This window comes from Canis lupus, chromosome 15, assembly GCF_048164855.1.
Source record: "Canis lupus baileyi chromosome 15, mCanLup2.hap1, whole genome shotgun sequence".
NCBI classification, from domain to species: Eukaryota; Metazoa; Chordata; class Mammalia; order Carnivora; family Canidae; genus Canis; species Canis lupus.
In genome coordinates, this window is record NC_132852.1 from 35,925,612 (window position 1) to 35,937,928 (window position 12,317).

The 12,317-nt window shown below is 32.7% G+C and overlaps 1 protein-coding gene across 4 annotated transcripts in view; it reads left to right on the forward strand.

Moving 5' to 3' along the window:
- Window positions 1-12,317, forward strand: part of ADAM2 (ADAM metallopeptidase domain 2) — a 119,690-nt gene that overhangs the window by 42,227 nt on the left and 65,146 nt on the right. For 3 of the 4 annotated variants that reach the window (XM_072776552.1, XM_072776553.1, XM_072776554.1), the window contains exons 8-10: window positions 8,725-8,796; window positions 9,236-9,402; window positions 10,365-10,446. In XM_072776552.1, coding sequence (XP_072632653.1) covers window positions 8,725-8,796; window positions 9,236-9,402; window positions 10,365-10,446 — 321 coding nt within the window. The remainder of the gene's footprint in view (window positions 1-8,724; window positions 8,797-9,235; window positions 9,403-10,364; window positions 10,447-12,317) is intronic. The other variant, XM_072776555.1, reaches the window with a different exon arrangement.

The window sequence follows — 12,317 nt, forward strand, 5'->3', positions numbered from 1 at the left end:
TTTAACTTTTTTGAGGAACTTCTATACTGTTTTCCAGAGTAGCTGTACCAGCTTGCATTAATAGTGTAAGAGGGTTCCCCTTTCTCTATATCCCCACCAATATCTGTCATTTCCTGAGTTGTTAATTTTAGCCATTCTGACTGGTAGAAGGTGGTATCTCATTGTGGTCCTGATGCTGAGTGAGCTTGAGAATTTTTTCATGTCTATTGGCCATTTGAGTGTCTTCTTTGGATAAATGTGTGTTCATGTTTTCTGCCCATTTCTTGACTGGATTATTTGTTTTTTGATTTTGGCTTTGATAAGTTCTTCATAGATTTTGGATGCTAGCCTTTTAGCTGATAAGACATTTGAAAATATCTTCTCCAGTTCTGTAAGTCATCTTTTAGTTTTGTTGACTGGTTTCTTTGCTTTTATCCTGAAGAAGCCCCAATAGTTCATTTTTGATTTTGTTTACCTTGGAGATGTGTCTACCAAGATGTGTCTACCAAGAAATTGCTATGGCTGAGGTCAAAGAGGTTGATGCCTGTGTTCTCCTCTAGGATTTTGATGATTTCCTGTCTCACATTTACATCTTTCATCCATTTTGAATTTATTTTTGTGTATGGTGTAAGAAAGTAGTCCAGTTTCTTTCTTTCTCTCTCTCTTTTTAAAGATTTTATTTATTTATTCATGAGAGACACAGAGAGAGGCAGAGACAGAGGCAGAGGGAGAAGCAGGCTCCCTGTGGGAAGCTGGATGTGGGACTCGATCCGACTCTGGGATCACGGCCTTAGCTGAAGGCAGATGCTCAACGCCTTAGTCACCCAGGTGCCCAAAGTAGTCCAGTTTCATTCTACATATGGCTGTACAATTTTCTCAACACCATTTGTTGAAAAGGCTGTCTTTTTTCCATTGGATGATCTTTCCTGCTTTGTCAAAGATTAGTTGACCATAGAGTTCAGAGTCAATTTCTGGGTTCTCTATTCTATTTCATTGATCTATGTGTCTGTTGTTGTGCCAGTACCATACTGTCTTGATGATCACAGCTTTGTAATACAGCTTGAAGTCTGGAATTGTAATGCTACCACCTTTGGTTTTCTTTTTCAACATTCCTTTGGCTATTTAGGGTCTTTTCTCATTCCATATGAATATAAAATGTTAGGATTGTTTGTTCCAGCTCTGTCAAAAATGTCGATGGCATTTTGATAGGGATTGCATTGAATGTGTGGATTACTTTGAGTATTATAGACATTTTAACAATGTTCTACAATCCATGAGCATGGAATGTTTTCCTATATCTTTGTGTCTTACTCAATTACTTTCAAAAGTGTTACATAGTTTTCAGACTGCAGATCATTTACTTCTTTGGTTAGGGTTACTCCTAGATATCTTATGGTTCTTAATGCAATTGTAAGTGGGATCCATTCCTTGATTTCTCTTTCTTAGGCCTCCTTCTTATTGTATAGAAATGCAACTGACTTCTGTGCATTGATTTTGTATCCTGCTACTTTGCTGAATTCCTGTATGAGTTCTAGCAATTTTGGGGTGGATTCTTACATTTTGTATACTTAGAATATCATGTCTTCTGCAAAGAGGGGAAGATTGACTTCTTTGCTGATTTGGATACCGTTCTTTTCCTTTTTTTGTCTGATTGCTGAGACTAGGAGTTCTAGTTTTATGTTGAACAGCAATGGTGAGAATGGACATCCTTGTTGTGTTCCTGACCTTAAGGGAATAGCCCTCAGTTTTCCCCATTGAGAATGATAGTCACTGTGGGCTTTTTGTATATGGCTTTTGTATAATTTTGAGGTATGTTCCTTCTATCCCTACACTGTGCAGTTTTAATCAAGAAAGGATGCTGTACTTCGTCAAATTTTTTTTCTGCATCTATTGAGAGGATCATATGTCTTTTCTTTTAAATGTGGTCTATCATATTGATTGATTTCTGAATATTGAACCACTTGCATCCCAGGAAGAAATCCCACTTGGTCACGGTAAATAATCCTTTCAATGTACTGTTGGATTCTATTAGCTAGTATCTTAGGAATAATTTTTGCATTCATGTTCATCAGGGATATTGGTCTATAATTCTTTTTGGTGGGGGATCTTCATTTGATTCTGGGATCAAGGAAATGCTGGCTTCATTGAATGAGTATGAGTTTTCCTTCCATTTATATTTTTTTAAACAGCTTCAGAGAAAAGTTACTAATTCTTCTTTAAATGTTTGGTAGAATTCTGCTGGGAGGCCATCTGGCCATGGACTCTGCTGGGAGTTTTTTGATGGCTGCTTCAATTTTTTGATGGTTGTGTGTCTGTTCAGGTCTTCTGTTTCAGTTTTGGTACTTTATATGTTTCTAGGAATGCATCCATTTCTTCCAGATTGCCTAATTTGTTGGCATATAATTGCTATAATGGTTTGTATTTCCTTGGTGCTGTTTCTGATCACTCCTCTTTCATTTATGATTTTATTTATTTGAGTCCTTTCTCTTTTCTTTTTGATAAGTCTGACCAGGGGTTTATCAATGTTATTAATTCTTTCAGAGAACCAGCTCCTAGTTTCATTATCTGTTCTACTGTTCCTTTGATTTCTATATCATTGATTTCTGCTCTAATTTGTATTATTTATCTTCTCTTGCAGGATTTAGGATTTACTTACTGTTTTTTTCCAGTTCCTTTAGGTGTAAGGTTAAGTTGTATATCTGAGACATTTTTTGTTTCTTTTCTTTTTTTTTAAGTCTTTTTTTTAAGATTTTATTTATTTTTATTTATTAATGAGGAACACAGAGAGAGAGGCAGAGACAGAGGGAGATGCAGGCTCCACACAGCGAGCCTGATGTGGGACTCGATCCTGGGACTCCAGGATCACGCCCTGCGCCAAAGGCAGACACTCAACTGCTGAGCCACCCAGGGGTCCCCATTTTTTGTTTCTTGAGAGTGGCTTCTATTGCTACATACTTTACTCTTAGGACTGCTTTTGCTGCATCCTAAATGTTCTGAACTTTTGTGATTTCAATTTAATTTGTTTCCATGTATTTTAAAAATTCTTCTTTAATTACCTGGTTGACCCTTTCATTCTTTAATAGGATGCTCTTTAACTCCCATATATTTGTTTTCCTTCCAAATTTTCTCTTCTGATTGAGTTTAAGTTTTAAAGCACTGTGATCTGAAAATATTCATGGAATAATCTCAATCTTTGGTACCGACTGAGCCCTGATTTGTGACTCAAGTATGTGATCTACTCTGGAGAATGTTGTGTACACTCAAGAAGAATATGTATTCTGATGCTTTAGGATGAAATGCTCTGAATATATCTGTGAAGTTGACATAGTCCAGTATATCATTCAAAGCCCTGGTCTCCTTCTTGCTCTTTTGCTTAGATGACCTATCTATTACTTTGAGTTGGTTGTTAAATTCCCTACTATTTTTGTATTATTATCAATGAGCTTCTTTAAGTTTCTGTTATTAATTGCTTTATATAATTGGCTGCTCCCAATTATGCTAGAGGCATAAATATTTACAATTGTTAGATCTCCTTGTTGGATAGACATTGTAAGTATAATATAAGTATCCCTTTTCATCTCTTATTACAATCTTTGGTTTAAAATCTAATTTTTCTGATAAAAGGGTTGCTACCTCAGATTTGTTTTGATGCCCATCACCATGATAAATGGTTCTCCACTCCTCCATTTTCAATCTGGAGGTGTCTTTGGATCTAAAATAAGTCTCTTGTAGACAGCATTATCAGTGGGTCTTGCTTTTTACCATTCTAATACCCTATGTCATTTGATTGGAGCATTTAGGCTATTTACATTCAGGTAATTATTGAACAATATGAATTTAGTGCCATTGTATTACCTGTAAAATCATTATTTCTGTAGATTGTCTCTGTTCCTTTCTGGTTTTTGTTACCTTTGTGCTTTCTCGCCACTTAAAGGATTCCTTTTAATATTTCTTGCAGGGCTGGCTTAATGTTCATGATTTCCTTTAATTTTGTTTGTCCTTGAAACTCTTTATTTCTTCTAATCTGAATGACAGCCTTACTGGATAAAGTATTCTTGGCTGCTTATTTTTCATACTTAGCACATTGAATATGTCATGCCATCCATCCTTTCTGGCCTGCCAGGTCTCTTTGGACAGGTCTACCGTTAGCCTTATATTTTTATCCTTGTATGTTAAAGACTTCTTGTCCCAAACTTATTTCAGAATTTTCTCTTTATCTCTGAAATTTGCAAGATTCAGTTTTATATGTCGAGGTGTTGACCTATTTTTATGAACTTTGAGGGAGTTTCTCTGTGCTTCCTGGACTTGAGTGTCTATTTATTTCTCAGCTCTAATTTGTTCAAATAAACCTTTTATCCCTCTGTCTCTCTCTTCCTCTTCTGGGATTCTTATTATTCAAATATTATTTTGTGTTATGGTATCACTGATTACTCGAAGTCTTCCTTCATGATCCAGTAGTGTTTTTTCTCTTCTTTTTTTTCTCAGCTTTCTTACTTTCCATCATTGTGTCCTCCCTTCTGCCTCCTTTATCCCAGCAGTTAGAATCTCCATTTTTTATTTTTTATTGTATCTCATTAATAACATTTTCAATTTGGACTGATTAGAATTTAGTTCTTTTATTTCTGCAGTAAGGGATTCTCTACTGTCTTCGATACTTTTTTCAACCCCAGCTAGTATCTTTATAGCCATGTTTTTAATTCTTGTTCTGATGTCACTTGCATCCATATTGGTTAAACCCCTGGTAGTGTGTACTGCCTCCTGTCCTTTCCTTTGGGGTGAGTTTCTCTTTCTCCTCATTGTGTCCAGAAAAGAATAGATGAAAGAGAGAGAATAGACAAAAATAGCAACAACAACACCAGAAAGATGCAAAAAAAAAAAAAAAAAAAAAAAAAAAACCAAAGTGGAAGAAAAGAGAAACAAAACAAAATGAGAAAAAGTCAAACAAGAAGTAAGACAGGACAAAACAATAACCTAGATCCTAGGTGTATTGTGGTCTGTTTGTTAGAGGAAACTAGATCACAAAATAAGAAAGAAAGAAAAAATATATTTTTAAATAGATTTTTATATATTTATATACATACATATTATATACATTATATATAATACAATAATAATATTGTATTATTACAATATTACAATGAAAGAAAACCAAAAATAAATATATATATTAATAAATTAAAAAGGAATTTTAAAAAAAGAATTGATAAAATAAGAAAATATCTGGAAAAAAATGAAAGACTAAAGAATAATAAAAACACCACAAATGCTGTACTGTTTTCTCCAAGAGCTGAAATTTTGCAGTTCTATATGATCGATTGACTTGGTGTTAGCTAGTTGCTCCTGCTGGTCTTCTATGGGAAGGGCCTGTTGCACTGATTCTCAGGTATTCTTGCCGATGGAATTGTGCCCACCTTGCCAATCTGTAAGTGGCTCCAGATTGCACTATGTGGTGCTGTTTTGCTCCTTGAAAACTTTCAGCACCAATAAGGGTCATAAAAATGATGGAACTCTGATCTCTAGCCCCACAGCTAAAAGTTCATGCCCCCAACTCTTCACTGATCTCTCAAAGAAAAGTAGTCAATCACTGATTTTCATCCTGTTTCCTGATTTTCATCCTAACTCTATGTTCACCCAGCTTGCGACTAAGCCTTTTTTTTTATCTCAGGCACATCACCCAGTTTCCAGTCTCCAAACTTTTGGACTCCTACAGTGTGGACCTGAGCCATTCCTACTGGGTAAAGAAGGAGTTGTCCTTGAGCTTCTGCCTTTTCCTGGGCTCCTGCCCAGAGAATGGTTGCCTGACCTTGCAGTGGTTCTCAGTTTATGTCAACACTGAGTGGAAGGCTGATGCTTAAACTTGCTACTTTCAGCTGACTTCACTACTCTGATGCTTGGGAAATCTGTTGCACTTAGGCACCCCCATTCTTTTTGTGACCTGGACAATCCAGAGACCACACTGTCCACCTGGGATTCTGCCTCAATTCACCACCTGAGCACCTTTAGGCTAGGGATGTTCCCAATTGTAACAGACTTCTTAAAGTTCTAATTTTACACTCTGATGTTTCTAATACTTTCTGGTAACCTGCTTAGGAACTCCCTCTCCTCCAAGGCTTATCTTCTGATATATTGCCCCAGAGTCACATCTCCTCTGCACTTTCTACCTTGCAAAAAGTGATCACTTTTCTCTTTGTAGAACTGCAGCAATTCTTTTCCCAGATCTTCCATTAATTTTTCAGGTGTATAGAATGATTTGATAATTATCTAGCTGCATTCCAGGTTCCAGATGAAATTAGGGTCCCCTACTCCTCTGCCATCTTAACTCTTTCCCCTTTCCCAGGATCTTTTTTTTAGATGCATATGTATTTATAATTTTATGGACATGTCTTCCTCATGGACATGTCGGTTCTCAATGTTGTTTGCATGGTATGCTCTTTCAGTACTTTTACTTTCAAGTTATTTTTATCTTTGAAAATGTAGTATGTCTTCTGTAAACATTTAATTCTTCTCTTGATCAAGTCTGGCAGTGTAGGATGTTTTCTTGGATTATTTAATTTTTAATTTGTGTGTTTGTGTGTGTGTGTGTGTGTTTCTTCAAGTCAACTGAGTAGTTAATTCTTTTTGAGGACTTTCAGGTATGCATGTGGTGAAATAGATTCCTTTTTTTGCTGAGTATTCATTTTATTTCCAGTTTTGTTTTGCTTTCCACTGTAAATAGTGCTTATGAATTATCCTTTATTCATGTGTACTTCCATCTTGGATATTTAACCCTGTGAGAATGGTGACCAGGAGTAGGGATGATGGCTCAAAAGATTTATGCTTTTCAATTTTAATAGATATCATTCATTGCTTCATAAAAAGATTGTAACTTTTTTTAATATATCCAAGTTAAAAATGAAAATCTAATGTTCCTTTCATACCTGCTAACCATCCATTTTATATTTCTCTTTAAGTTTTGCTAGTCATTGCACATAAAATGTAATCTAAATGTGATTTTAATTTCTCTCTCCTTAATTGATAATTAATTTAAACATCATTTAATATTTAGTGGTCACTGGTATTAGCTTTTTTCTGAATTGACAACTTATATCTTTTCTCATTTTTAAAAAGTATAGGAGGAATTGATACCTTCCTAATTAAAATTGCAAAGGTGAAAATTGTGTGGGAATGTGAGGTCATATTTGAATACATGAAAATTAAAGATTTTTGTGATTAAAAAGCAAATGAATTTAATTATCAAAGTCAATATTTTGATATTTTATTTCAGAGAATAAAACATGAATATTTTCAGTATTCATAGAATTCTTATAAGTTGATAACTAGGCAAATAAAAAATGTCTCCATTGTGTATTATTCACTCTTTTGTTATAAATTAATTGACCACAAGGCATGGATTTATATCTGAGCTTCCTGTTCTATTTCATTGGTCTATGTGTTTGTTTTTATAGCAATATCATACTGTTTTGATTACTATAGTTTTGTAATATATTTTGAAATCAGGGAGTATGATGTCTCTAGCTCTTTTCTTTTTTCAAATTTATTTTGGCTATTTAGGGTCTTTTGTGGTTCTACACAAATTTCAAGACTTTTTGTTCTATTTCTGTGAAGAATGTCATTGGAAATTTGAGAGGCATTACCTTGAATTTGTATATTCATTTGGGTAATATACACATTTTAACAATGCTAATTCTTCTGATCCATGAACGTAGTATACATTTCTATTTATACATTTTTTAAATTTCTTTTATCATTGTCTTTTGGTTTTCACTGTATATATCTTTTACCTCCTTATTTATGCTTATTTCTAGGTATTTTATTCTTTTTGTTGTAAATACAAATGGAATTGTTTTCTTAATTTTTCTGTTTGTTACTAGTATACAGAAATGCAACAGATTTTTGCATATTGATTTTTTTGCCCTGCAACTTTGCTAACTTTGAAAATTAGTTCTAAATATGTGTGTGTGTGTAACTTTAGGGTTTTCTATATATAATATTACATGATCTGCAAATAGTGACAATTTACATCTTCCTTTCCAATTTATATGACTTCTTTATTCCTTACCTAGTTCCTCTGGGTAGGATTTTGAATACTATGTTAAATAAAAATGGTGAGAGTGAGCATCCTTGTCTTGTTCCTGATCTTAGACTAAAAGCTTTCAGGTTTTCCTGGTTGAGTATACTACTAGTTATAGGCTTGTTATATATGGCTTTTATTATGTTGATGTACCTTCTTAGATATCCTCTTTGCTGAGAGTTTTCATTATGAAAGAATGTCCAAGTTTGTTAAAATGCTTTTTTCTGTATCTTCTGATGGTTCTTCATCATCTGATCTCATGATTTGTATCCTTCATTTTGTTGATGTAGTGTTTCATTTTGACTGATTTGCAGATGTTGAACCATTCTTATATTCCTGAAAAAAATCCCTACTGATCACAGTGTATTATCCTTTTAATATGCTGCTGAGTTTAGTCTTTCTATATTTTGTTGAGGATTTTTTGCATCTATGTTCATTAGGAATATTGGTCTGTATTTCTCCTTTCTTGCAGTGTTTGATTTTGGTGTTAGGGTGATGGTGGCCTCATAAAATGAGTTTAGAAATTTTCCCTCCTCTTTTATTTTTGGAAGAGTTTTTAGTGTCTTTTGTATTGTAAAAATATTTTTTCTATTTTACACTAAATATATATAATTCTATAATAATGTTTAAAAACTAATAAATTGGTAATTTAAACAATTTCTTATATTTTTCAGTATAATTATATGGGTTCTGATATGATTGTTGTCACTCAAAAAATTTTCCAGTTGATTGGACTGACCAACGCTGTAAGTATTTCCTTTTTAGTTTTTTGCATTTGCTGTGTTACCTAAATAATTTCCATACGTTTTTTTATGGCACTGCCTGAATACACATGAGTATGGAATAGGCCAAATTATATAACCATTTTAAGTTTCAGTTTTCTGAGTAGGGATAATAAAAAGAAAAATAGTTATTATATATACCTAATTAAGTTATGGTAATTATAAAATTGATAAAGCATGTCACATGGGGCTTGCTGAAGTACAAGTATTTCAAAATGTTAATTATTACTTGTTTTACAAGTAGTATTTATTACTTACTAATATACTCTATAAGATCTGAACCAGACTTAGCAGTTTTGTTGTTTAATATTGTTATCAATGTAGTGTTTATTTTTATAGATAAATCCCTGGATCTATTTAAACCATGACCTTTAAACATATTTTCTTTATGTCTTCTATTTAGATTTTTACATCATTTAATGTTACAATAATTCTCTCTTCATTGGAACTTTGGATAGATGAAAATAAAATCTCAGTAACTGGAGATGCTAATGAATTATTACACAGATTTTTAAAATGGAAAAGATCTTATCTTGTTTTGCGTCCTCACGATGTAGCATTTTTACTTGTGTAAGCATATCTTGGTTTTACTAAATCTTATACAAAGGAAACACCTATATTTGACCCAATTTCTGACAACGACAGGCCTTCAGGGAAAATATGCCATTTTTGCCCTACATACAACATCATGGGAATATTATTTTTTAAAACATAGATTTTACAGAGAATTATTGATGTCAATCATTTTATTTGTACTTAAAACTCACTCTTTCAATATTGTTCTTATGCTTTCTTACCTTAGAATGTGTAATATATCATTAAATGTCCCTAACTGTGTTTGAAATATTAATAATATGTATCTAAAGAAACACACATGATGGATGTAGTAGTTAGGGTTTCTTTTAATGTTTTATTTTCATAAGATAACAAAAAACCTCCAAGGATATGTCAATACTACTGTATATTTTAATATCTCTAACATACCATATTTACATTGTGCTGCACTTTAAAAAATATAAGCCTCCTCTTCTATTTTGATATTCTAGGATTGATTTAATTTTTTTAAATTTTTAATTTTGAAAAATATTTTTAAATTAATTTTTTAAAACTTTTAAGATAAAAAATAATTTAAAAAAATTTTTAAAAAAATTTTAACTTTGAAAAATATTTTTAAATTAAATTTTTTTTAATTTTTAAGATTAAAAAATAATTTAAAAATTAAAAAAATTTTATGTAACAAAAATTTAAAAAAATTTTTATGTAACAAAAATTTTAAAAAATTTTATTACATAAAGATTTGTTATTTTCTAAAACTTCAATATGAAAATAAACTTTTTATTGTTTTTAAATGTGCTTCACTGTTTTCAAAACAAGCAGACACGTTTAGTCATTTCAAGCTCTAATGTTAGGTGGAAATATTTATAAATTTATTATATAAATATGCAAACCAAAAAGTTTTATTAGGAAAATTCAATAGTAATTTGCTTAATTTTACAAAATCATATAATTATAATCCTGTTTTTAAACTTAAGTTACAGAGAAAAATCAAATTATGTTGGTGCAACCTTTCAAGGGAAGATGTGTGATAGCCATTATGGAGGAGGTGTTGCTCTGGTATAGTATGGCTTAATTGTTTGGCTGAAATGTATAAGTAGAATGCTATTTAGATTAATATACAGTTAATATTTATTATTTTATGTATATTAAAATTTACAAAATAATTCTAAGATCATTGGAAATGTTTGAACTTTAAAAAGTTCTTACTGAACTTAATAAATAAAAATTTATATCCTATTTATAGGATATAAATTTATATCCTTAATAAATAAAAATTTATATCCTTTGGGTGAATATCTACTATCCAATTGCTGGATCACTATTTTTAACTTTTTGAGGAGCTTCCATACTGTTTTCTGGAGTGGCTGCACCACTTTGCATTCCCACCGACAGTGCAAGGGTTCCCCTTTTTCCTCATCCTTGGCCACATGTGTTCTTTCCTGTGTTGTTAACTTTAGCCATTCTTACAGGTATGAGGTGATATCTCATTGTGGTTTTGATTTGTATTTCTCTGATGATCAGTGATGTTGAGCATCTTTTCATATGTTTATTGGCCATTTATATGTCTTCTTTGGAAAAATGGCTGTTCATATCTTCTGCTCATTTCTTAACTGGATTATTTGTTTTTTGATTATTGAGTTTGATAAGTTCTTTATAAATTTTGGGTATTAAACTTACCAGATATGTCATTGGCAAACATCTTCACCCATTCCAAAAGTTGCTTCTTAGTTTTGTTGATTGTTTCCTTCACTGAGTAGAACTTTTATCTTGGTGAAGTCCCAGTAGTTCATTTTTGCTTTTGTTTCTCTTGCCTCTGGCTTCTTATTATATGTGTGGCCTGTGTTTTCTTCTAGGAGTTTGATGGTTTCAGGTCTCACATTTAGGCCTTTCATTTATTTTGAATTTATTTTTGTCTATGGTGAAAGAAAGTGGTCCAGTTTTGTTCTTTTTCACGTTGCTGTACAGTTTTTCCCAACACCATTTGTTGAAGAGGTTGTCTTTTTTCCATTGGATGTTTTTTCCTGCTTTACCAAAGATTAGTTGACCATATACTTATAGGTCCATTTCTGGGGTTTCTATTCTGTTCCATTGATCTCTGTATCTGTTTTTGTGCCAGTACCATACTGTCTTGATGACCACAGCTTTGTAATATAACTTGAAGTCCAGAATTGTGATACCACCAACTTTGCTTTTCTTTTTTCAAGATTGCTCTGACTATTCAGGGTCTTTTGTGGTTCCATAAAAATACTAAGATCGTTTGTTCTAGCTTTGTGAAAAATGGTGGTACTTTGATAGGGATTGCATTGAATGTGTAGATTGCTTTGGGTCGTATAGATATTTTATTTCAGACTTGTTGAAGAGCTGTCTCTTCATTCTGTCCAGGTTTTATAGATGGGTTCAATGGGAGAGATAAACTGGTGTTTGTTTGCTCCATTTTTCTGAAAATGGAATCTATACATTGAAAATTTATACAATGTAAATACTAAACAAAATCAATTTTTCTTGAGATGTTAATAGCAAATAAAATAGATGTTTTAATTAGGTTGTGCTGCCATAACCAAATAACATAGAGTGGGTAGATTAAACAGCACAAGTTTATTTTCTTATAGCTGGAAGTCTGAGATAAGGGTGCCAGCATGGTCAGGTTCTGGTGACAGCTCTCTCTCTTTCTTGCTTACAGGCATCCATCTTCTCTTGTGTTTTTATATAGTGGGGAGAAGTGGGGAAGGAGAGAGAAAAAGAAGAGAAAGAGATCTTCTTTTTAAGCCCACAGTTTTATGAGATGCCTGTATTTAACCTTAATTACTTCCTAAATACCCCGTCTCCAAATACAGTCACATTAGTCACACTGGGGGCTAGGGCTTCAGCCTAAGATTTTGCAGAGGACACAATTCAATCCATAGCGGTAGACTTTAAGGAAAGATGTG